Genomic DNA, 27,280 nt, shown 5'->3' with positions numbered 1-27,280 from the left:
CATGAACAGAGGAGCCTGGCAGGCTACAGTCCATGGGGTCGCAAGATGACTGAGTGACTTTCACTTCAGTGTCTTTCAAAGTGGCTGCACTGTTTTGCCTTTCCATCAGTAGTGAGTGGGAGTTCCTGTTGCTCCACATCTTTGCCAGCAGTGGGAGTTGGTGTTTTGGATTTTAGCCATTCTGATAGGCGTGTAGTGGTTGTCTCATTGTTGCATTCTCTTTCTCTTTAAATTACAACCTCTAAGGTTATAACTGAGAGATCCTGAGGATGTATATCTTGCCATTTGGAGGAGCCTTAAATAACCAACATCTAAATAAGCCTTATTTAAATAAGGCTTAAATAAGCTAACATGTAGACCTAGGAACTTAAGACAAGAGTCAGAAAATAGTGAGTTCAAGTCCTTTAATCCAGTTAACTCTGAAAACCCTATCCCTATGTTTACACATAGGGTTTACACAGTTTTGTTTACATGGGTTAATATATTTGCCTTCTTAAGACAGTTTAAGCTAGGTTTCTGATACTTGGAGCCAGAGTCCTGATAAGTGTAGATGACTTGCGATGGTCAGGACTGAGCGCAGGCCCTGAAGCCAGACTGTCTGGGTTCAAATTCTGTGCAGTCATGGAAAGTCCCTTACCTTGTGTTTCAGCTTCCTTAGCTTACAGTGTGGATGAAAATATCTCATAGGATTAATGTATGTATAAAGTACATAGATAAGATATAGTTCAGGATATAGTAAATGCTTTTAAGCTGATAGCTACCATGATGATAGTAATATTGGGTTGGCCAAAAAGTTCATTTGAGTTTTTCCATAAGATCTTATATATCAATATATTACACCAATAATTGGGTTATTATTTCACTATATTACGTAAAAATCCAAATCCCTTTTGCAGCGATAGACACTGGTAAAGTTGGTGCAAATGCACCAAATCTTTTTTTTTTTTTTTTCCTTTTTAACAAGAGCTAGTTGTTTCATTATCATTCCTTCCCTTAAAAAGTATCATAGGTTTCTGCTTTGGAGGCAACTACTTTCAGCACTTCTGGCTGTTTGGAATTTAGCTCCAAGGTTCTAGATGTGTGAACTGCTACTTTTTGATACTTCTGTTTTGGGAATTATCTGTTTACTTCCACCTACTGAAAATGGAAGATTTCATTTTTTCCCCTCCCTTTGCAGTCACAGCTCATGTGTAAATAGTTTACTGTTTATCACTTTGTTTCTGAAGGATGTGGTAAAAGATGAGTGTAGATGGAAGGGATGCAGGAAGTGGTGTGGAGCTTCCACCCCTCTCTAGGGGCACCATTCTCCCAGTGCCTCCTTGTGTTCATAAATGAGAATGCAGGGTGGGGCAGAAAATTACATTCTCTAGAGAAAGGAGGTATTGCCTGTGTGACTAAGCCTCCATCAGAATCCCCCAAGTACAGGGTTCAGAGAGGTGCTCTGAGTGCAGGATCTTAGTTCCCCAACCAAGGATCAAAACCTTGCCCCCTGCAGTGGAAGCTCGGGGTCTTAACCACTGGACCTCCAAGGAAGTCCCAGAAAATTCCAAGCTTCTAATCATGGCTGGGTCTTTCTAGTGACCACACTCCCCCCACCCTCTGCTCCCCGCATCAAGAAGCCCACCCAGAGTCACCTCATTAGAACAAAAGGCACTGCTATCACCCAGGAAATCCCAAGGGGTCTAGGAGCCCTGGGTGAGGAATCAGGGCCAAAGATCAAATATGAGAACAACAAAAAAATGCTCCTGGTGCTCTTATCACTTTGGAGATTAAAAGATTTTAGGAACTCTGTGCTGGGAATAAGAGGCAGAAACCAATATATGTATCTTCTATTATCTCTTACCAGTCTTTTTTCTTTCTCTTTGGATGCTTGCAGTATGCTTTTTCCTTTGTCTGAAATGTCACTGTGTTATATAACTTGGTATGTACCAGAAAGTTATCGGCTACAATGCTGCTGTGTAATAAACAAGCTCAGAACTCCTATCCTTTCACCCTTCTCATCCCAGCCATCAGTAAGTCCTATTGATTCTACCACGAAAATTGTCTTGAATCCAGATGGGCTGGTCCAGTAGCCTTCTGTTCAGTCTCCCTCCTTTAAACGTTGCCCTGACCCATCCACTTTCCACAGTTAGAAGAATGACCCACACACGGCTGGCATGGTATTAACTGAAAGGAGGCCAGGTAGAAACGGTAAATATTTGCAGTTTTTTGGACTCTGAGTCTGTTTGTAACTGGTTAAAAATAAGACAAACTGACAAATAAGAGTGATCAGACCTGAAAACGGTCTTCAAGATGTTGTGGAGAATAATAGCAGAGTTTTATACAGCGACTATTTCCCAAACCCCAAATTAAGACAAATATTCTGAGTAGTAGGGTTCTTAGGGCCATAGTGATCATTTATTAAACACCATTTAATGTACTTAATGTGTTATTTGAGTCTGTACTTGGTATTTATGTACTTCGTGTTATTTGATTCTGACAAAGGTACACCAAAGTAAATGCATTTTCTGTATTTAATAATTAGTAGAAGTGGGGAGAAAATTATTCTTAATTAATGAAAATTATACATAGTAATGGACACATAGATTTCTACTGGCAGAGCAGTCTGTGTTCTTTAAAGACACACACATCCACACAGTTGTCAAAACACTTCCATTTTTTTTTCATTCTTGTTGTTTCAAGTTTTTGCTTAATGAGTATCTGAACCCAGAACATCTCGACAGGTGTCTTAAAGGTTTGCATGCGTGCTAAGTCACTTCAATCATGTCTGACTCTCTGCGACCCCATGGACTGTAGCCCACCAGGATCCTCTGTCCATGGGATTCTCCAGGCAAGAATACTGGAGTGGGTTGCCATGCCCTTCTCCAGGGGATCTTCCCCGCTCAGGGATCAAACTGTGTCTCCTACATCCCTTGCATTGGCAGACAGGTCCTTTACTGCTGAGCCACTGGGAATCCCTAGAGGTTTAAGTTTAGATAGTAAATAACTTGGTCCCAGCAGACACCCATTACAGGATGCAGAATTCCAGGTGGCCATTGCTGCATCTGCGAGGGCTGTAACGGCAAACTTTCCTTAACTTTTCAACTTACGGGCACTTCTCCTGCATTGGAATTAGGTTCACTGCACATCTCCCCTGATCTTTCAGTAATGTTTCAAGTTCCTGGGAAGACTGGTGTCCTGGGAAGCTCCTTTCCTTTCTACACAACACAGGCAGATGATCAGAGTTTAACGCACCTACAGCTTTTTACTGTGACAGAGCAGTGGTTTAAACCATTTGTGCTTGATTCCAAAACCACTATTTTTTCTACTACTTGAAAATTCCATGGGAGGATAATCTTAGCTTTTACCTAATTTAAGGGAAAGATGTAATTTACATTAAACAAAGTTTTAACAACTGTATTTTGAACATATTATTGTTAGAAAAGGTGACAATTAGGCGGATTAAACCTGAGTAGTCATTGCTAGAACAAGCTCAGTAAAACCATTAAATCATGGATTGAATTACATGCCATCGATTATTATAGTGTCTCTTTCGCTGCAACAGTTCTAAACAGTTTTAATCTTTGTCAACTACATTAATAACAGGATGCTGATAGAAAGTAAAAACACTCAAGCCATTTTGCAAAATGAGCAACAGTATTTAATATATTAACAGAAAATTTACACATGGTACATTTAAATTTGAATTTTTCTCTTGGTGGGTAAGTATGCAGAAAACCTCAATGAATTTAAGATATGACTTGTGAAGCTGAATCTTAGTGTATCTATATTGAAAAGAGTGATGTTGACAGAGAATGTATCAAAGTATGTTACAATTATATTTATTAAGCAAAAGTAAGTTATTCTTTAAAAAAAGAATCAGGCTATGCTGGTAGTGCTGCATATGTTTTAAACGAATTATTTTAGAATGTAAACCATCATGTTTTTTGTTAAACTTGAACAAGCTGTTAAAATTGCTACAGTATATCTCACCTAAGCTTTCTACTACTATTTTAAAGTAATCTGTATTGTAGAGAAAGCACCAGGAGCAGCCAGTGCAACAAAACTGCATTTATTCATAGCAAAGTGAGGCAAAACCCTAACCCTTTTATTTCCCATTTCCAAAAGGAGTTATAGTACTGAGTGAAGGAACTTTCTAGTTGCATTTTTGAGGTCACAGTGATAGCTTTACATGACTGCCCTCAAGTCTACAGCTTTTGCAGGCAATCAAGTACAGATGAATTACAATAAAATAAAACTATATTGTAATGTTTTGTTGTATTAACACCAAATGAATGGTAGACCGACATGAATAGATGAGAAAGAAAATCAACCTCGAGGCTTACTCTTTCTCTAAAGAGGTCATGTTTCTAATAGTTTTACTGAAGCATTAATTTTTATAAAGTGCAATAACAAAATAAATAAGATGAAAAAAGCTTTGAAGATCTATTTACAACTCTGGGATTAAGATAAATTACTGATTACATTCCTGATAGCCTTTTTAATGCTGAGGAAGCTGTAACACACAGTGAAAAGCTCACTGATCCAGGTTAAATATTCTTTCCCGCTTAGATCAATCTAGTACTAAGGTGTATGTAATTACGCTAGCTCATGCTATAAGGCAAGGTTAGATTAAAGGGAAAAATTTAATAGATTAAAGCTAAAGGCTAAATCCAGATACAGTCAGGTGCTGAGCATTATTCCTGGCTTCAAAATAAGATGTATCTGTTTCGTCATCTGGTTGGGGTATGAAAGGCATTTTTTGATGCTGTAGATTTTCCCAGTCCACACCACTGAAGAGAGGATGATGTTTCAGCTCTTGGGAAAAAATAGCAAACAAAACAATATTATGACACCATTACCAAAGTACTATTGGGTTGGCCAAAAAGTTCATTTGGGTTTCCCATCAGATGGTATGAAAAACCCAAATGAACTTCTTGGCTAACTCAATATTTTATAGGCATCGAGGAGAGACTGTCTCACATGGACCTTGCTATTACTATAGTAAACCATAGTAATATTGGTTTACTATGCCTGTTTCACAGACATTTTAAAAACATCGCTCTCTTCAACCACACACTTCCCAACAGCACATGCTATTTTATTCTGTGTATCGCCTGGCATACGGCAGGTGCCTTGTCTGAATTGGTCCAAAGAGTGAATGATGACTGGCCTTAACAGGAGCCTATCTTTCTCACTGCCTGTACCTGCTGGAAGAATCCCAGACTTCATCAGATAAGGGAGCCTGGGCTACTTCCTGTTCCCCCATCACTGATCTTAAGTGATCAATGCCCCACTTCTTATTTCAAGGCCTTGCTGACTGCTTGGAGCTCAGCATCGCCCGCCTACATAACTTCAGCAGGAAGCTCGTCCTCCACTCCCACGCTGTCTTCCCTGTGCTCCATCCTTATCCTTCCTGATACTTTCAGCATACACACCAATGACACTACCGACACATTCTTTCTCTTCCCGGTTCTTTGATTTCGCCAACTTGCATCTCTACAACACACCGGCCACCCAGCAGCATGGCCACATCCGAGTCTATGGCTTCCACTTACAAAATCACATCTTCACTACATTTTTCTTCTGTCGACTAAAATAAGAATTTGCTTTTTTGGTCACACAGGTATTCAGTTGGTAGACATAGCTCCCCTCTCCTCAACTATTCACTTCATCAGGCAACAGTAAAGATGGCAAAAAAAAAAGAAGTGTCAATTAAGGCAGTATGCAAACCAAAAAAGCAATCAAATTTAAGGAAAATATCAGAAGATGACTATGCAGACAGTAGGGAATCGTGTGTCTGTGCTGGGGCTGCTGCTGCTGCTAAGTCGCTTGTCATGTCCAACTCTGTGTGACCCCATAGACGGAAGCCCACCAGGCTCCCCCATCCCTGGGATTCTCCAGGCAAGAACACTGGAGTGGGTTGCCATTGCTGGGGCTAGTGGGTTGGAAAGACAGTATGTGTATATGTTGGATTTACCATAAACTAAAAGACTGGTAGGAAAAAGGATAAAATAGCAACAGTATTTCACATTTAGGGAACTTGTCTCAACTGTTTAAAATAAATAACTGAGCATCGGTTACTTTAGAGTTACTTGTAGTATTGGATGTGATATGATGTTTCACGATTCTCTCACTGTATTTCTGTATTTATGCTGCATCTGCAAAGGAATTCTAATCTAGGTTAAGATTAACTAAACTGAAGAATAACCCTATCTGCTTCACTAGGTAAACTATTCATGGAACAAATGAACAGTATCTGAGGTCTGGTAAGAATGTGCTAAGCAAATACAGTGCAGTGCAGCCATTTTCTAAACAACGGTTTCATAACTTTGTTATGATTGACATTTGGGACCAGACAACTTTCTGTTGTAGGGACTGCCTTGAGCATTGTAGAATGCTGAGTGAACCCGTGGCCTCTACCTACTAGACGACCCCAACTGCTGTGACAACCCAGAAATATCTCCAGACAACACCAAATGTCCTCTGGGGAGCAAACTCATTCCAGAGGAGAACTGTTGCTCTAAAGCAATTCTTAATTTTCATTATTACTATTTTTTTTGGTCACACTGTGTGGCATGCAGGATCTTAGTTCCCCAACCAGGGACTGAACCCGTGGCCCCTGTAGTGGAAGCTTGGAGGCTTAACCACTGGACCACCAGGGAAGTCCCTTAAAGCAATTTTCAGAGCTCAATTTTCAAATGTCTGCATCCTCACTTTACACTGGTTTTTGCTCAAATTCCACTTGTCAGAAATCTTCGTGACTATCCAGTCTAAAAAATAAATCTCTTGCCTTCACTTTGTACCCTCTCTGCTTTCTCTCTTTGTGTAGTTACCACTGGATGGCGTTATGATTGCATTTGTCTGCTTCTTGTCTTTTCACTAGAATGTAGTTCTAGAACTTAAGCACAGGAGTTTCAGTCTGGTTCATCCCTAGGTTACAACCTCCAGTGCCTCAAATAACAACACTGACACCTAGAAGTCACTCTATAGGGTTTGCTGATCTGATTAGAGGGAAAACTAGAAGCTGATACAAATGACATACTACTAAAAGTCCATTTTCCTAATATATCGTACTTCACATGGAAGTGTATTTTGAGACATAAGTGCTTAACTGTCTCTATCTATACCTTGTGACAAAAAGAATTTTAAGGCAACTGCTAATGAGATTTACTGGAGTTTCAAAATTGGAGTTTAAAATTAATTCGAGTTTCCAGCACTGGAAAAAAACCTTTGAATGGGTCACGATGAGCCCATGTTGTCTTCTTTGAGGCATCTTAGCTGTGAAGATAATACAACAAGGAGCCAGAGTACATAAAAATACTTGTTAATCAATAATGATGTCAGAAATGAAGCAGTAAGAAATCACAGAACAGGAAGTTTTGACTAAAACTTCCTGTATTGGTTTCCTATATTGGTTGATGGTTAACTTTATCAGGCTCTAGACATTGACAAGATGAGACTGTTTTGAGAACCTGCTTGAGAGTAATAAAATTCAAGACTGCAACCTGATTGCACTGAATTTTAATGTTCTGAATAAGGACAAATGTATCAATGAATACTGAGAAGGCAAAAATAAACTGAAAGTTTAAAATCAACTGAGTTTAGCTGTCAGATTATCAGCAGTATTATATTAGAACTTGATGTTATTAACATTCATCCCTGAAGCAAATCAAGGGTAAAAGTCACCAAGGTTAGGTGACTAACACCAAACCTTACCTTTCATCCCTGCTCTCTTTGTATCGTCAATGGTTAAAAGTATGTCCACCGCACTTTGAGCATTATCAGATAACTTTTCTTCACCTTCAGGCCAAGGGATATCTACAAATACAAATTAACATGTTCATCATTGGTCAAAGGAACAATACACAGGGATAAATGAGATAAATGAATCTATCTTCATAGATAGGAGAAAAAGAATCACCTCTTTTCAGAATATTCTGGAATACTTGTTGTGGTGTTTCATCATTGAAAGGGGGAATTCCTGTTAGGAACTCAAACAAGCAAACTCCAAGGGCCCACCAGTCTACTGCAGGACCTGGAATTTAAGAGGAAGCAGCTGAACTTGCAAGCATTTTCTACAATTGTTTGATCAACTAAGACATTAATATGTTTTTATCTGGGTACAATGAAGGCCCAAAGACTTACTTCCTAAGGTTTTCCTCTGGCTCTTTAAGGTATAAAACCCCAAATTACCTTCCTTTAGGCAGTGTGGTAATTCTTTTCTTGGAAAATAGAAGTTTTGTTATTTTTATTTATTAAAAAAAATTTTTTTGCTATACCATGTGGCATGCAGTATCCTAGTTCCCCAGGCAGGGATTTAACCTGTACCCCCTGCATTTGGAAGTGCAGAGTCTTAACCCCTGGACCTCCAGGGAAGTCCTGAATATAGAAGTTTAGATTAACAACTAACGTGGCTATTAAAAAAAAAAAGTTAAAAGTTATCTTTTGCCATTTATTAATTACTTCCAATATTCTGGAGACTTATTTGTGCTAAATCCTAAAACACAACGAAGAAATGCATTTAATCTAAAAGGTATTCTTTAAAATTAGAGTACTCCTCAGTTTCAGACCAGGAAATAATAACATTCGGATGATTCTGTATCTACTTGTTTTACAAAGGAATGAGATGAGGTAGTAATATTAATGCTAACTGGAGGATAACCTGGTGACTAGGGAAGCATTACTTACAGGGTGTTTTAATGTTGCTTTACTCTTTTTAAGGACCGAGGGGGACAAATTAGTTTAACAAAAAACATTTAGACTATAGCTTGAGGAGGGAATTAGATGATAAGTCTTAATAAGTAGGTAAAACTGATTTCTAAATAAAACCTTCAATGAAAGCATCATTTCTATACAAAGATGTTTTTTTATTTTTATTTTTTGGGCTATGTCATGAGGCTTGTGGGATCTTAGTTCCCCAATCAGAGACTGAACCCAGGCTTTGTCAGTGAAAGCACCAAGTCCTAACCACTAGACCACCAGGGCATTCCCTACAAAGATTTTTTTTTAGATGTTTATTTTAAACAAGACCTTATAATCTGGTTTGTACTTTTGCTTAGTTATGTCTACGAACGAACAAAATGTTTCCTAAGCAAAAGTTTATTTCAGTCCAAAAATGATTAACTTCAATATAAACTTAAGAGTTGAGATTCTAGTCTAGAACTAAATTTGTCTGAAAATTAACTCTTTAAAGTCAGTTTCACAAAATTCACTACTGCGGTTAAGCAAATACCATTTCATTTTAAAACAAGTAGAGAAACAAACAAAAAAGCCTCCAAAACAAAAAACAATAGGAAAGCATTGTGGAATCTGCCATTAGAAAAAATAATCGCATGCATTTGGAATACCTTTCTATTTGCAAGCCATATGATCCCATTTTTCCTATGAAACACAAGGTACAGTCTACAGGCTTCTATCTCTATTGTAATCACTATAAAAACATACAAACCACCTCCATTAGTAGGCCTTTTAAGCAGCACTGAGAAAGAATTATTTCAACAGATCAGATAACCAAATACAGGAAAGTAGGAGGAAATCAGGAAAAACCCTGCGTTTTATTTTACTTAGGTTAGAAATTAGGACCCTTTTCCCAGCTCAGCCAAAATGTACTCATGTCAGAAACATACATGACTTCTCCATGGATATGTCATACATACCCATACATGTGAGTCAGAGTCTAAAAAGATCATGTATTGTGATAAATCATATTATCAATTATAAATAGCTAGAACAGAGTTGTTTTACATGACTGGCTCTCTAGTTTAAAATCCATGTCTGTAATTTGTATGTTAATACTGTTAATTCCTCTCTATTTTCCAATAATAATGGAATGGAAGGCTTAGAAAATTCAAGCCCTTTTGTAGCTATTAACTTTAATATTTTTATCAAGCCTATTTCTTCAGTTGTAATAAAAAGAATTCCACATGCTGACACTTGTTTTCACAGAGAAGAGCAATCTCTCTGGATGTCTTCTTGCTCAGAAGACAGTTCATTTTTGTATTTCATGGGATAAAGAGAAACATGTACACGCTGTGTGCATGCCAAGTTGCTTCAGTCATGTCTGACTCTTTATGACCCCATGGATTGTAGGCCACCAGAATTCTCTGTCTACGGGATTCTCCAGGCAAGAATACTGGAGTGGGTTGTCGTGCCCTTCTCCAGAGGATCTTCGCGACCCAGGGTTTGAACCCAGGGATCTCTTATATCTCCTGCACTGGCAGCTGGGTTCATTACCACCAGCGCCACCTGGGAAGCTCATTTTGTATTTCATAAGTGAGCTGAAATTAAGAAAAATTTTTCATGCAATGTGATCTAGTTAGACTTTGACTGTTCAGATAAATGTGCTTTGCCACGTTCCTTTATGGAGAAATTCACTCACCTGAAGTCAGAAATCCTGCATGTAAGAAAACAGGAATTAGGTACATTGTTTGAAAGCTGTAAGTTCATTTTTATGTCATTTATTGAACTAGAAGCCAGGCAGTGTGCCTGATACAAGTGATAAAAGATGAAGAAGAGAGCTTTTCCCAAGTAGAAAACAGCCTACTCTGGGAGCAATAATTCAGGTAATTTTACTACAAATATAAGAGAGCTGAAACAGACATATGTATTAAAATAAGCAGCTATGGAAACTCAGGCTGGGGTCCCTAAGTCCCCTTAGTAGTTAGAGAGCAGGGAATTGTTATTGTTGTCTTTAAAATGATAAATTGCTCTCTATTATTTATTTTAAAAACTATGTGTCAAGTTACTTTTATGGGAAATAAAAATTTTAGAACATTTCACTAGCTAGCTATGATAAATAGATGTCCCACTAAAAGAGTGGCAAGATTTTATCAAGTAAACCTTGCCATCTGAGGTTTCCATTCATAATGTATTGATTTGAGAAAATGTATAAATGGTAATATAGGAAATGAGCTAGGAAAGCTGTGACTTAGCAAAAGGGAAAATGCCCAAAAACTAGTTAAGTGCCCAGAGGAACTTTTATTTCTGTGTTGCTTTTTGAGGGATGGTTCCTCTCTGGCTGGACCCCTCTGGTGAGGATATAGTGAGTGCAGGCTCTGAACAGGAAGAGGCATCTGCAGACTGAACGGAAGTGCAGGACTAATTTTGTATTCCTGAAACCAGACAAGAATAGACCTGGGAAGACATTTAGAACAAAGACAGTAGAGGGGGTGGAAGGTGGGGCTTCTCTGGGTCACTGAGACTAAACCAGCAGGCTCAGGATGAATGGTTTATAGTTTATTTACTATAATAAACACCATGCATGTGAGAAAAAGAGTACTGCACGATCTCATCTTATTTTACCTTAGGCACTCTAAGTTCTAAAGAAATTTAACACAACTTATCTCAAAAGAAACTATAATGATAGATACTTCAAAAATTCAAGACGCGTGCGCCTTACCATGGGCCCTGGCTAACAGCAGCTCGGGTGCGAGGTAGTCTGGTGTTCCCAGGATTCGCCCGTCATCCACTGGGGCTGCCCCTCTTCTCACACTCTTTGGAGTTCGGTATGGAGTTTCTGATTTGACCTGATTTGGGGTCTGCTAATTTCAAGAGTTTAAGGCACAATAAATACCTTCATTCCTTTCACAGTGAACAGAAATGCTTACACCAAAGAAAAGCTAGGCTGCTGGGCATGAAAAATAGTCAAGTCCTTGATCAGCTTTGGAAATGGTCTCAGAACTAATTATGAAAAGTCTTACTTAAAAAATCCTAATGATAATAATGCAATTCAATTGCTTAGCATTATAATACCAGTTATTTCAATAAGATCTGGATATGCAAGAAACAATGAAAAAAATCCATGAGAAAAATTTCTTGATAGGATGGATCAATACAAGCTTACAAAGTGTCCTGGAGGGAGGCTACAGCTGAAAAATGATTGAATTATTAGGACAATGCATAGGATAGAACTATATGCAAATAACCTTTGGTGCCAACTGGCATTTATGTTTTTAAGATATTTTGTTGTCTCACAAGGACTCTGTTGGACCAGGACAGGTGGCAGACACAGGCTCTGAAGGTAAGAATTTTTAAGTCCCTCACTAAGCTCTAAATAGCAAACTCAAGTCTTGTAACCCTACATTCCAGGTGTGCACTTTCTATATTAAGATGTCTCTCCAAAGGAAGAAAAAAACAGAAACTTTGGGTTTTAAAAGATAACAGTTTAGAGGAAAAAAAAAATATTTTATTTTTCAACTCTCCTTTACAAAGAAAAGAGATCATCTAATATGTCCTTAGAAGGCAGTAAAGTAGATGGATTTTATTTTATTTTGTATCTCAGAGTTACGTGATCAAGTGAAAATGTGATTGTCAATATGTAAACATGTGAAATGTAAATATGTGAAAGTATGCAGGACAATACAAATGAAGGAGGCACTGGAATTAAAAATGCTAAATACTGCTACCGGCTTCACCTTTCTGTAAAACCTCCACAGAGCCACAGATTCCCAATAAGCAGAACAAAACCATTTGATTATTATATAGTCCAGTGTCATAGTTTATTTTTCTAAAATCTAAAGGACCACACATTAGCAAGTGATAACATACCTGATACAGCATGGAGTGTCCAGTGGTAACATACCTGATATGGCATGTAGGATCTTTCTTTCTGAGTAGGGGTGATAGCCGTGGGATATGACCCACTATAGGCACACGAAATATCCATCATATCTAAAGAAGTGACGCTCATCTTAGAAGGTTCGGAGCTATTGGAAGCATTAATGTGACTGTTAAAACTCCGAAATGCCACAGCATTTCTTTTAGAGGTTAATGGTTTTAAGACCTCTGAAGAAGGAGCCAACATTTTTTGGTTGCTGTCTTGGATGGTAGGGCACTCAACACCTTTTGGCAAGGTACTTTCTTGGCAGCTGGGTGATACAGGAAGTAGGTCTTCAATATTTGATTCTTCCAAAGAGGATTCTTTGATGTTTTTATCTAGATCTAAAGACTGCCCTCCTAATGGACTTTCCATGATGGAAATTCCAGGAAAAGATGAATCAGAGTCCATGTGAATACTTTTAGGAGTTCTATCACCATCAGAACACAGGAAACTAGAACTTAAGTAGTCCTTCTTACTATTCTTGTCACAATCGTCATCCAGCTCACACATAAGGTTTTTTTCTATCATTGGGACAGGTGGTTTTTCTGGGGTTTGGTGTTTATCAGTAAAAGAATTGCCCACATTCTCCTTATTCACACAGTCATTTTGCTGATCTCTGTATACCAACCGCTTAAGGTCCTGGACTTCAAATGTTAAGCCTGTCCTTTGAGTTGCATAACAATCTCTCATTTCATTACTACACTCATACTCAAAGCAACTTTTTTTATTTGGTATAATTCCCTGACGAGGACTGGAGTCAACTAATTCGAAAATTCTTTTACAACTTCTTTTCCCAACGTGCTCTTCAGTCATCCCACCAGAATTCACAGCCCACTGATTTGACTCATGGAAACAAGACTGGCTTGTGTCAGCAGTCATGTTGATATTATTTACATCTAGTTCTCTTGCTTCCCAAGAAACTTCCCCTGAAGAACATTTTTTAGCAAGGTTAACATAAGAGTTTCCAGTGGCAGGAACGACACTGCTGTTGTGAATGGGAGAAAGAGCTAACTCAAGATCCCTTTCATTCAAACTTTTGGTCTCCATGACATCTACAGATTTTGTGCATAAAGGCTTTTCAACTGTATTCCAACTCATCATCGTAGAGCCTGCTGCATCGTCACTTTCCTAAGAGGGAGGAAAAAACAATTAAAAAATCAGGGGACTTCCTTGGTGGCCTAGTGATTAGGACTTAGCCACTGTAATGAAGAAAATCATATTGCTGAGACTAAGGAGCAAATAGAGCCCAATTTATTTTCTCAAGTGGAAAGATTTTTTCCTTTGGTTATCAATATAATTCTAATCTAACATTTTATCTGCATCCTATATAGGAAAGGTTATCATATTGTTAGTTCCTCTCAGCTTTAATAGCTTTTAAAAGCCCAGAATAGAATACATAAATTAAGTAAAATGACTTTTAGTATCTATTCACTTGGCAAGCAATCTCCTTAGAATAGATACTTTTAAAGACACATCTGTATCACCCTTGTGGTCTAGAAGTTATTTCTGATTCAGAAGAGTTACCATTCCATTAAATGATAAATGGGCAGTAAACAGTTATAGAAGGAGGTAGTATAAGTTATAAAATAAGACAAAGGTTAAAAGAACTCAACAATCTAATGTCTGTGTTAGGGTAGAGAATTTTAAAAAAGAATTCCATCTAGATGCCTAGAAGCCAAACATTTACCATTAATATACTGCAAAAATTAAAAACTGGAGGACTTCCTTGTGAACCAGTGGTTAAGACTCCATGCTTCCAATATAGGGATCATGAGTTTGATCCCTGGTTGGGGAACTAAGACCCCCCACATGCCTCACAGTATGACCAAAACATAAATTTAAAAAAAAATTAAAAAAAATTGTAATCTCATATAGTGAACAAGAATAATTTCACATTTGAATGAGAAATGAAATGCTGCAAAAGAACTTGACAGAACATACCGGAAAATGGAGAGTATCTTCACTGCTGTTCACATAACAGTTTCATGCCCTTACAGAACTTGTATGAAAAGGTGTCAAGTGTTTCTATTATTACACACAGTTGGTTCTGGGTAAGGTGAGTGGCCCTCTGACCTGGCAATCCTTTTCCCATCTGGGACTGCTGTGGCACTCGGAGTCCATGCTGGATATGAAGGTATGGGACGGACTGCTGGTGCTGGATGTTGCCAGCCTCTTCCTAGACTGGAGGAGGTGGGAAGTTAGACACTTCACAGGCATCCCGGGGTGGGAGGCAACCATTTCAGGACCTGTGGGGAAGAGAGACACCGAGGCTTACTTATGCCACATCTTCCCTACTTCCCTGCGGATCCTGAATCTTTACAGGCAACTGGGTTAAGCAGGAAGTGAATATTTCGTATCAGGACTGTTTCTATGTAAACATTATCTCATCTACAAGGATGGCTTCAGGCTGTTCTGACAAACAAGTACTGTTCTGAAAGTTAATAGACAAAACTCTCAATATTTATAAAGCAGAAATCAGGACAGGGAGCAAATTTATAATTAGGAGAAAATTCATTTTGAATATCTATTATCCAATTTGAAACTTTTCTCGATGAAGGTTCAATACTGATGGGCTAAATCTGGATGTGCTAAAAGGCTGGAATGTGACTACTCTTACTTAATTCAATTTGTATTTAATTAAAACCAGTGCTTTATTTTAATGTTGAGGTTTACATGCTTACCAGTGTGGAATTATATACATCCATAGGGACTTCTTTATACTACTGGGTAAAAGAAATAATAGTGACTTTGCTAAGTGTGAGCCAGTGCCAGAAAGCAGCACCATCTATATAATACAAGTTCCTGTATCTGATAAACAACTAATGATGCTAAAACTTTTTGCTCCTGAACTTAAAGTGAGACTCTTTTGTTCTCATTTGTAAAAAGGAGGCAATTCTTCCTTTCGGTCTATCTATCCATCCAAGATATATACAGAATTGAGGACCAAATTCACAACAAAGTAGCATCTATGAAAACAACGAACACTAATTACTCTTTAGAGGATCATTATTCACATTTCTAAGATGAAGAAAATACGCATGCACAGAACTAAACTGTCCACTGTTGATAAGTTAGAGGGTGAGGTTAAGTGCTATACAGATTTTCCACTTGCTTCCTTTACTTTTGACTTTTGTCTTTTATTGTATAATACTAAAGCTATATCATCTTGACTTTAATTTCAGAACCTTTTAGAAATCATTTTATAAAGGCACACAGTATTACTATATCTTCTCCAATTGGGCTTCCCTGGTGGCTCAGAAGTTAAAGCGTCTGCCTCCAATGTGGGAGACCCGGGTTCGATCCCTGGGTTGGGAAGATCCCCTGGAGAAGGAAATGGCAATCCACTCCAGTATTCTTGCCTGGAGAATCCCATGGATGGAGAAGTCCATGGGGTCGCGAAGAGTCGGACACAACTGAGCGACTTCACCACCACCAAGATTTCCACAGACTTAATACAGTGAAATTCACCCAATGATCATTACAGTGTTGCAGCTAATTGAAAAATTAGCTTGACATTTCATTTTGTTGATGTAAAGATCTGCAACAGGGACTTCCCTGGTGGTCCAGTGGTTAGGAATCCACCTTGCAATGGACGGTACACCAGTTCGATCCCTGGTCCAGGAAGGTCCCACAAGCTGTGGAGCAACTAAGCGAAGGCTCTAGAGCCTGTGCTTGGCAACAAGAAAAGCCACCGCAGTGAGAAGCCCACACACCTCAACTACAGAGTAGCCCCAGCTCCCTGCAACCAGAGAAAGCCTGCGCATAACAATGAAGACCCAGTGCAGCCAAGAGCAACAACAAAGATCTGCAATAACCCCTCTCAGAAATGGCACTTACATGACAAAACAGAGGAAATCCACAGGCTATCTGAATGTCTGCGTTTCAAAATTATTGATACTCAGAATTTTAAAATTGTAAAATACTTTGTTCCTCAAGGGCACATTTAATGGAATATACTACCCTTTCTTTTATACTCACATGATTTTAGTAGCTTGCTAGAATAAGGAGTAATGTCCTTTTGATCTACGGACATAGGACAAGTTAGTCCTTGAGAAAGTGGTGATGTTTCAGATACGTGAGTCGAAAGAACATTTGCAGAGTTGTGATTTTCTTCTGCAACTGGTGTGTGCTATGAAAAAGAGGAAGACAAAAACAGATGCTACGATTTGTTGTCACAAAAACACCACCTAAACGCATAGACTGTTATGCCATCTAGGTAGATGAACTGCTGAAGTAATGCAACATGCTAAATCATGTAAATGGCAATCATGTTAGGGCCTATCATGTGAGTTTTTTTCTTATCGAGTACTTACAAATCCCAAAGAGCTGATGAGAGATAATACTTGTCCTGGGGTTCTCGAATAATCCTGTCTAGGTTTTGCCATGGATGGTGTTGTAAGAATATCCATCATGTTGATATCTATGTATGGAAAAAAAAGTATATGATATTCTTTAAAAACTTCAACTGTCATTGACTAAAGTCAACAATTATTTGCTCTGGACTTTGCCCCACTTTCCACATTATTAACATCAACTACAAAGTTGTCTTGCGCAAGACAAACACAGCCAGGAAAACCATCATGCCATACAGTTAACATGTAGAACTAACCAGACAAGAGAAAGACAAATAACATATGCTTTCTCTATATATAGAATTTAAAAAAACACAATGAAAAATCAAGCTCATAGATACAGAGAATTGATTTGTGCTTGCCAGAGGTGGGATTAAGGGTTGGAAGAAATGGATGAAAGGGGTCAAAAGGTAAAAATAAATAAATAGTAAATTTTAAAAAAAGAGAGAGAAATACAAGAGTGTTACCTAACTGCCAACAAAATAATTCTTGGTAAATAAAGCATTAGAAAAGGAGGTGGTAAAAAAAAAAAAAGTTAAGAAAGGCATCAATGTACTAAGAATACAAAATAAATTTCAATAACAGAGTCTGAGTGACTAAACAACAGCAGAATCAATTTAGGAATTAATATAAATTATGGAACACTCATGTTAATTTACTATGTAAGCAAGATAGAAACTAATGCAGATTTTTATCAGCTTTCAATGTGTAACACTGTAAAATGATTCAACACTCACACATAATATTGTACAATTTTCTTTAGATATCAAAAATAGTAGAGAAGTGTAACGCTTTGTATGTGGTGTAAGACTTTAAAATGTAGGTCGAAAGTTTGAATTTAAATTTCACTTATACCTCACACTGATGAAACTGTAAGTAAGTAAGTAAGTAAGTATTAGTTGCTCAGTCATGCCCGACTCTTTGCGAGCCCATGGACTGCAGCCCACCAGGCTCCACTGTCCATGATATTTTCCAGGCAAGGATACTGGAGTGGTTTGCCATTTCCTTCTCCAGGGGATCTTCCCAACTCAGGGTTTGAACCCGGGTCTCCTGCACTGCAGGCAGATTCTTTACTGACTGAGCTACAAGGGAAGCTTGTAGGAACTACAATAAACTTCTTAAAATATATTGTACAAATTTAAAAAATGCTACAACAATGATTTCTTGGTTATGACTTTGAAAGTACAGGAAAAAGGAAAAAATAGACAAATGGGACTATATCAAACCTCACAACTTCAGAATATCGAAGGAAACAAGCAACAGAATGAAAAGACAACCTACTGAATGGGAGAAATATCTGTAAATTATTTATCTAATAAGGGGTTCATATACAGAATATAGAGACAAATACAACTCAGTAACAAAAAAAACCCCAAGTAATCTAATTAAAATAGTGGATAAAAGTCTTGGATTTCTCTAAAGAAGATATACAAATGGCCAAGAGGCTTATGAAAAGATACTTAACATAAGTAACCAATAGGAAAATGCAAATCCAAACTACAATGAAATATTAACTTATACCCGTGAGGATGACCACTATTAAAAAACAAAATAAGAAGTACTGGAAAGAATGTGGAGAAATTGGAACTCTTGTGCACTGCTGGTCAACTGTAAAATGTAAAACTGTGTAACCACTATGAAAAATACAGTGGAAGTTTCTCAAAAAATTAAAAAATAGAATTTGGTTTATATGATCCAGCAATTCTTCTGCTGGGTACACACCCCAAAACCATTTTATTCATTTTTAACTAACAGAAAACAATATAAACTAATGAAATATTAGTGTCTAAAATGTGTTGGACTTTTAAAAAGGTACTTACTTGCTATGTTTCTTACCTCTATTTAAAGTAACTTTGGAAAGGCCAAAATCTGTTAGTTTAATATGACCTTCATTAGAAATAAGCATATTGTCTGGCTTCAAATCCCTGCACATAAAAAAGACAAAGAGCAGATAACTGAAAAAGAGCTAGTGTTGATTTTAAAATTTCCAGCAAAAAAACCCAGAAAGTTAAAGAAGAATCAAATCCTATTTATTGTCTCTCATTGGTGGCTTTGAAAGTACAGAAAAGAACTCTCAAAAGCAAACAAACAAACAAAAAAAAGCAAACTAAAATCTGAATATCTGAATATACAAGAGTTAACTAATGCTAGATTATCTTTGACATTATTCACTAGATATTCTATTAAAATACATTTCATTAGGTAAAATAAACCTCAAACCAGGTCAAATCATATTTACCTCTTTCTGTGAGATTAAGAGAGTGTGAGATTAAGCCTTAATCAAAAAGAGTCACTTAACCTTTCTCTGAACACAGCAAAGCACTGTAAATCAGCTGGGATTATAAACTATGGTACTTTTGCATGATGTACAGCTAAAAGAGCGGAAGAAAGAGCCAATATTCTCCACAATAAAATGGGATATCCATGGACAAAGCAACACATTCAAACACACAGGGAGATGAGAGAGTTGATGGCATTTGTAAATTCGCACAAATTACTACTAAATTTAAGATAACCCATATATTGGCGGTTATGCAAATATCTAAGACTCAAACAGTAAATACATAATTTGATTACTTGTGCTTAAGTAATAGTTTGGAGAAAAGTCAGTCATTACCTGTGAATGATTCCATGTCTATGAAGGTAGTCTAGAGCCAATGCAACTTCAGATATATATTTCACGGCCATCTCTTCATCAAAATAGCCATAGATATGTAGAAGGGACTTGACATCTCCACCAATGAGATACTCCATTACCTGTCAAAACGAAACAGAAATACTGTAAAATAAAACCAATATGACTACTTAAAAATGTCTTATTTGAGCATTAATGATTATACATTTTAGCATGGTTCTGTAACAGACATTTTCTTGGTGTCACTGAGTACACATCAATACCAGGTTTGTTCATGCTACCATACATTTTTAAAAATTTAAATTAAACTGTTCAGCCTTACGAAAAAGGTATGAAGAACAGAATAATTTCTCATGTACTCTTCATCTATTTTCACCCATCATTAGCACTTTGCCACATCTGCTTTCTTCCTCTACACATATATAACAATACTTATTTATGCTAATCATTAACATGATTATGTTGCATAATAAATATATTAACAACATTAACATAAATACATTATGTGCATGTATTTTTATTCAAATAAAATACTTTAAATAAGGCAACATTAGCAACTGGTATTAATCTTTAAAATTTTGGCTGAATAATTCGAGAATAAAGTTGAAGAGGGCATATGTCACCACAGAATTCTTTTGCTTTCTCTTTATTTTTCAAATTATGAGTGTACCACTGAATTCTTCATCATGTTTCTACTAACAAGGACATTCTTTTAACAAATGCTTTATCAAGGACATCGTCTATAACTACAGTGTAATAAAATGCATGGAATTTAATGCTAAAAGAATGCTATTACCTGTTGTTTAGTCTGTATTCAAATTTCTCTGATAATTCCATATTGTTCCTGACGGCCTCTCTCCTGGTCCCTCATTCCCAGGCCAGGACCATGCACAGGATTTAGTTATAATATGTCTTTAGTCTCCTTTAATTTGGAGTAATTTTTCTTCTTTTTATTTGCTGGAGAGGGGGTGGGACTGGGAGTGGGGCACAGGATGGTCTTTCACAACATCTGATTATTTCCTCATGAACCTCTGGAACTTGGAAGTCAAAATACCTGTCATCCTCACCTCTTCCTGTCCCCTACCCAAATTCCTCATTAGAATTAAAAGAGTGCAAGCTGCCATGTTCAGTGAAAAGCAAGCAACTTGCTAAGTACATAGATCCCAAATCCACTACTTCCTAATATCTTTTCCTTATTATACATCAAACGTTATATAATATTTCTATTATGCACCCTTTACTTAGGAAATATTTTTAGCACTATGTGCCACACACTGTTCTACAAGGTTTATATCAACCTATTGGAATTTCATAACAACCTTTGAGGTAGGTACTATTGTTATCCCCACCTTGCAGATGGGAAAACTGAGGCATGATGGTTCATTTTATGCATCAAATTGGCTAAGCCAGGGCACCCAGGTATTTGGTCAAACAATCTAAATGTTGCTGTTAAGGTATTTTTTACATGAGATAAACATCTCAACCATTAGAGTCTGCATAAAAGCTGATTATCCTCCATCATGTGGGAGAGCCTTATCCAATCAGCTGAAGGCCTGGAGAGAAAAAAGGTTGAGGGGTCGTGTCTTTCTCCTCCAAAGAGGGAATTCTGCCTCTTCACTGCCTTTGGGCTTGTGCTGCAACATCAACTCTTCGCTGGGTCTATAGCCTGTCAGCTTACCCCAGAGATTTTGGACTTGCCACTGCCACAACCATGAAGGACAATTCCCTAAAGTAAATCCCTCTTTCTACATACACACACAGACACAGACACAGACACCCTATTGTTCTTTTCCCCTGAAGAACCTTAACAAATAGAACCGGTAAGGTAACTTGGCCAAGGTCATAAAGCTAGTAAGTTCAACAGCTGGAATTCAAACCTAAGTACACTGAACCTAAAGACAGTAATTCTTAAATCACTGGGTTTAGTGGTTCCTGAATGAAGAAAAACATGTCATTTACTCACCAAGTAGACATTGTTTGCTGACTGCAGGGAATAGTACAAATGGACAATGAAAGGACTTTTGCTTAGGGCCAGCGCGTCCCTCTCAGCTTGTACTTGATGAGTCATATTTTTGTTGATCATGTCTGCCTTTTTGACAACCTGTAGTACATAATGTGACAACAGACACATGGTTTTATTTTCTATCACAGAGTGGTCTCAGGTTTCCAAGTTCCCATCGTGAAAACAACCAGAGAGAAAGCATGGACATGTTGTTTGGCCCTCACACTGCCAGGAGGAAACCCTGCCAGGAAAACAGCTAGTGAAAATAAAACCTTCTTTAACACAGAACCTCTCATCTTGGTATCAAGTGGTACAAGTATCACATCCCTTTTGAGAAGGAAAAAGATGTAAGCAAATGCTCCCCATCTACCCTACCAATAAGTAGAAAATAAATTCTGTTCTGCTGTTCTTACAAGTCATAAGATAGCAATGTTCCTAATATGCTCCCAGATAATCAGGACTGTAGCTCAGCTGGTAAAGAATCCGCTCGCAATTCGGGAGACCTGGGTTCAATCCCCAGGTTGGGAAGATCCTCTGGAGAAAGGACTAGCTACCCACTCCAGTATTCTGGGTTGGAGATCTCATGGACTGTACAGACCATGGGGTCGCAAAGACTCGGACACGACTGAGAGACTTTCACTTAATCAGGAATGTAGGCAAAGAGAAATAATTGGCCAATCCATCAAAAAAATTTTTTTTGGTTCCTTGATGGATGGAAATAGAGAAAGAATGTACTTTTTTCCCCCTGGAAAAATTCTTTTTTTTTTTCTTTTAGGAATATAAAACTATTGAGCACTGTTCACCAGTATTTACAATAAAGTAAATAATATACAGTTGAATAACATTCTGATCACTACAAAGTTGTTTTTCTTGGCTTCTGCTCAACTAGTAACCCCAAATACTGAGAAAATTGAGCCCTTCATGTAAGGAATGGGTTGGGGTAAGGTCTGAAAAAACATGCAGGTCAAGTGTAGATTAGAAAAGTTTGTTCACTCATTTATTCCTGTGCTGAGTCGCTGAGTCGCTTTAGTTGTGACTCATGCGACCCCATGGACTGTAGCTCACCAGGCTCCCCTGTCCATGAGATTCTCCAGGCAAGAATACTGGACTGGGTTGCCATTTCCTTTTCCAGGGGATCTTCCTGACTCAGAGATCCAACCCAGGTCTCCTGCACTGCAGGCAGATTCTTTAATGACTGAGCTACCAGGGAGTCCGCTTCACAGACCGGGACCAGCTAAAACACAGGAAGCACTATAGGATAGGACATGTGTTTACACAACCCTGGTAGTCCAGTGGTTACGATTCTGCCCTTCCACTGCAGGGAACCTGGGTTCTATCCCTAGTCAGGGAACTAAGATCCCATATGCCCTATGGACATATTTCTGTAGGGCATATTCCTGTATGTCGTAAATTGCCAGTATTTGAAAACTATTTGATTAGGTTTCCATGTACAAATCTGAGACATTCCATATATCACAACCTTTCCTAAATATAGCAAAGAGACTTCACTTTCTTGTAAAACAATGGTTCACCAAAAGGAACCATCAAGTGTCCACTTTACTAAGTTTTGCTTTGCTATTTAAAACATACCAGAATTTTTCTACTTTTTTAATTTGGTTGGGGAGGTTGTTGACAGTGATAAGAATTTTCCTTCCAGGGTTTCTGCATTTATATGCAGATTTATATGCAGATGTGGATACAGATTCTGATAGGATGCTTTAAAAAATTACCTAACTTAAATTGCTTATTTTACCTAATTAATTACAAAACTATTTAATTTGAAAGGTTAAGACTTAAGTTTTAAGTTGAAGGGATTTCTTATATTGCTCAAAATGATGGAATTCCAGAAACATGGGCTTATCCATGGTTATGAAAAGCTGTTGTTTAAATCTATTTACCAAAACAAAAACCAGCACAACAAAAAAAGCTCCCAAACAATTTACATATGTATTTTATGTATACACATACAAAAAACTTAGAATGATCCTTAGGCATATATGAGTGAAATGCAAATTCTAAATTTTGATTAAGTAATGACTATGGAGATCTCCCCCAACATTTAGAAAAGCTGTTCTCTAATGCTGAGGAAATAATATACTATGGTATCAAATTATTTTCTGCTGAAGGAAGCAACTATAGAAAGCTTTTATTTGTTCAAAGCAGCTAGTGCTACAGAACAAAAAAAAAACAAAAAAAAACCCAATGTAACTTCCCCAATACTACTTCAAAACAAACATATCAAACCTGATTTTCATTAGTATGTAGTTATTTCTTCACACTAATAAATCAAAAAACCAAGACCCACATTATATATATATATATATATATATATATATGCATAAAAATCAATGCAAACAATTATTGAGTCTCATCTTCTGGACAAGAATGCCAAATTAGTCTCTCTTCATAAAAATTACAATTAAAATTTGAGGACACTTCACATTTGCCTCTTTTGCCAGCACCAAGTCAGCCTCATCGGAATCCTTCCATTTCATGAGAAACATTAATTCTTCACTGCTGCTCGTGGCACCAATTATTCATTCTGGATCAAGACCTCTGGCAAAACCTCTTGGTTTATCAGAAGCATCTCTTTTCTTCTTTGATTTGCTATCATCAGATTCACTGTCAGACAAAGATTTTCTTTTTGTTCCATCTTTTTCTTTACCAGCTTTTTGAGAATTAAGAATTGCTTCAATTAACTCTGGACAATCTAAATTTTCCTCAGGTTTCCAAGTATTCTCTGCATCTGTAAACCCTTCCACTTCAGGAAATACTCCACCTTCCCATTCACAACACAGCAGTCCAAATTCTTCAGGTTCCGCCTCTTCAACTTTTTTTACTCTTTCCAATTTGTTTCTTTCCCATTTTTTTGCAATGTAGTTTTATTGGAGGCCATTTTTTATTGCAGACTTGAAGAGCTATTATTCACCACCTCTGAGCTTCTCTGGATCCTGGGTCTGCAGTATCTCCTGGAGAAATTCTTAAAAATGGTTAGAGTTTACTGACACTTCAGTGTCAGATGCTGTGTTACAGAAAACAACTAATTACTCTTTTTAAGTCTCAAGGTAATTGGTAGGGAAGCAAAATTATAATCTATGTTAAAATTGGAGCACTAAACTGAATAGTTAGTAACACTGAGATCAATTCTCAGGAAGATTACAAAGAAAAAAAGGCATATTTCTTCCAAAGATTCATTAAAGCATTTAATAAAATCATCAGTACACTGTAAATTCCAGCTGTAGAGCCTTCCCATAAGAAAAATGAGGAAAATTGACAAAGCCAGTCTAAAACATGATTTCCTTATCATTCCACTAGACTGGAAGCTTCATGAAGGCATATTTGTTTTTGTTCACCACTGTATCCATATCCTACACAAAGTGGATATTCATAAATACTTATGAAAAAATATACTGGCATTTTCATTTCAACAGCTAATAATGACTGCTTAGTAAACAGAAGGAAAAGCAAAAAAATCTTTGGAATATGAAGTGATGGAGAATTAATTTCAGTAGGGTGGGTCTGAAAGGTTAGGAAAAGTTTGAAGGAGGGGCGGCTAAAGAGAAAGTGAAAGTGAAGCTGGCTCAGTTCTGTCTGACTGTTTGTGACGCCATGGACTATACAGCCCATGGAATTCTCCAGGCCAGAATACTGGAGTGGGTAGCCTTTCCCTTCTCCAGGGGATCTTTCCAACCCAGGGATCAAACCCACGTCTCCCACATTGCAGGAGGATTTTTTTTTTTTTTTTTCACCAGCTGAGCCACAGGGAAGCCCAATGAAGGCCTGAGGAACCTCAAAAACATGTGAAGGAAGTGAAGAAAGTTGGATGCAAAAGACCATGTATTCTATGATTCTATTAATATGGAATGTCCAGAAAGACAAACCAATAGAGATGGAAAGTTACTTGTGGCTAAGTGGGGAGACACTGCAGATAACCAAGAGAGGTAGTTTTCAGGTACTGGAAATTTTCTAAAATTGTAATGTGTTAATGGTTACTCAATCTTTGATTTACTAAAAACTAAGTTGTACTTTAAGAAAAAAAAGGAAGAAAAAATCAAGTCTGTATTTGGGCAAACTTGAGAATGGAATGAAAAGGGTACTAAAAATGAATGAGACAGAATTGACAGGCAGAGTTGAGAGAGAGGATATACAGATGCAGTAGAGGAAAGTTAAAAAGACTCAAGTTCCTAGCCTGAATGATGGTGGTGTTATTACAGGGAGAGAAGAAATCCGGGAGGTGGTTAGGTGGAGAGGACCATGTTCAAAGCTGGGCAAGTACAATTTTGAGGTACTTGCTAGGTATTCACGCAGCAATGTCCAACAGGAAGTTGAAACCACATCAGTACCACTACTAGCTTCTCCTTTATTACTATCACTCATTCCTGAGATGTGACTAATTTGAAGCTACGGGAGTAGATGAGAATCAACAGTGGCCTCAACAGCTTCGAATACTCTGAGCTCTTGAATGCTTTGGAATGATACATACTACTGTTGGGCTTCTCGGGTAGCTCAGCTGGTAAAGAATCCACCTGCACTGCAGGAGACCCCGGTTCCATCCCTGGGTTGCAAAGATCCCCTGGAGGAGGGCATGGCAACCCACTCCAGTATTCTTACCTGGAGAATCCCCATGGGCAAAGGTGCCTGGAGGGCTACAGTCCATGTGGTTGCAAAGAGTTGGACAGGACTGAGCGACTAAGCACAGCACATGCTACTGTAAGGATAAAGGAGTGATTTAGAAATATTTCAGCTTAGTCTTTAAATAAAATTACATTCCAGATTTGTAATGAAAGCCTTGAAAAATGGGGTTTGTTTAATGATATCTTTTGGTTATACAGGTCAAAAGTTCATCTATATCACAGCATGCTTACTATAGTTAACAATATTGCATTATATATTTGAATGCTAAGATAAAGTTCTCATCACAAGAAAAAAATATGCAGCTGTTTCATCATGGTTAACTAGACTTATGATGATGATCATTTCACCACATAGACACTGAATCGTTAAGTTGTACATCTGAAATTGGTATGTCAATTACGCCTCAACAAAAATAGAAATGAATCTACATCAAATTGGTAGTTAAAATATAATTTGGAAATAACTATTCCTAATTTAAAGTTTCAACTTTAATCCTGGTAAAGCCCAAATTAGTAAAAACGGTTCAGAAGTCCTAGATCTTCTAAGGTTTACCCGGTGGGAACAGAAGGGCGGGGCAGAGGCAACAGCGACTTGCCCGCGCTGTCACCTCAAGTAAGAAATCATCTCGCGGGGCCCGGAGGCTTCAGCGAGCCAGGCATCCAGTCTAGCCGCTCCAGCGGCCCTGGAGCCTGCCCAGTTCAGGGGGCGGGAAGGAGGGCCGAAGGACCAGCCTCTTTAGCTTTCTTTAATCCTCGACTCTTACCTTCACCGCATACAACCTGTTGCCTTTCTGCCCCAGATACACCTTCCCAAAGGCGCCGCGGCTAATAGGCTTCACTATGGTGAACTCCTCAATGGAGGGAGGTCTTGGCACCGGGATCCTATTCACGCACTCTCCTGTTGCCGCGCCATCTCCACTCTCCATCTCACCGCCCACGGTGGGCTCCATCGCAGTCCACCCCGGATGCAAGGCTCTATCACCGGCCAAGGCCCCTTCCGGAGCCGCAACTCCCGCCAACCAGGTTCAAAGTGAGGCTCCGCCCACGCAGCACGTATCAGTGATGTCACTACGTCGC

General features: G+C 38.0%; 1 protein-coding gene and 1 pseudogene across 5 annotated transcripts; both read right to left on the bottom strand.

The window, feature by feature from the left end:
• Positions 1 to 3,617: 3,617 nt before the first annotated feature.
• MASTL (microtubule associated serine/threonine kinase like) lies at positions 3,618 to 27,267 on the bottom strand. Of its 5 annotated transcripts, none has more exons than XM_069547267.1 (12): positions 26,968 to 27,267; positions 21,531 to 21,668; positions 19,550 to 19,689; positions 18,769 to 18,857; positions 16,894 to 17,000; positions 16,559 to 16,709; positions 14,654 to 14,826; positions 12,563 to 13,708; positions 11,381 to 11,522; positions 7,904 to 8,017; positions 7,699 to 7,800; positions 3,618 to 4,797 (listed from the first exon to the last, which is right to left on the bottom strand). In XM_069547267.1, the coding sequence occupies exons 1-12, from the start codon at positions 27,151 to 27,153 to the stop codon at positions 4,640 to 4,642; spliced, it is 2,646 nt and encodes an 881-aa protein (XP_069403368.1). In that variant the 5' UTR covers positions 27,154 to 27,267; the 3' UTR covers positions 3,618 to 4,639. The 5 variants fall into 5 exon arrangements, with proteins under 5 accessions (XP_069403368.1, XP_069403369.1, XP_069403370.1 ...); XM_069547268.1 differs by having other exon boundaries at positions 11,381 to 11,519; XM_069547269.1 differs by lacking the exon at positions 7,904 to 8,017.
• On the bottom strand, positions 23,928 to 27,196 carry LOC138417370 (chromobox protein homolog 3 pseudogene; annotated as a pseudogene).
• Positions 27,268 to 27,280: the final 13 nt, after the last annotated feature.

The sequence above is a fragment of the Ovis canadensis genome, chromosome 13, assembly GCF_042477335.2.
Source record: "Ovis canadensis isolate MfBH-ARS-UI-01 breed Bighorn chromosome 13, ARS-UI_OviCan_v2, whole genome shotgun sequence".
Classification (NCBI taxonomy): Eukaryota; Metazoa; Chordata; class Mammalia; order Artiodactyla; family Bovidae; genus Ovis; species Ovis canadensis.
This window is presented reverse-complemented; position numbering and strand designations above follow the sequence as displayed.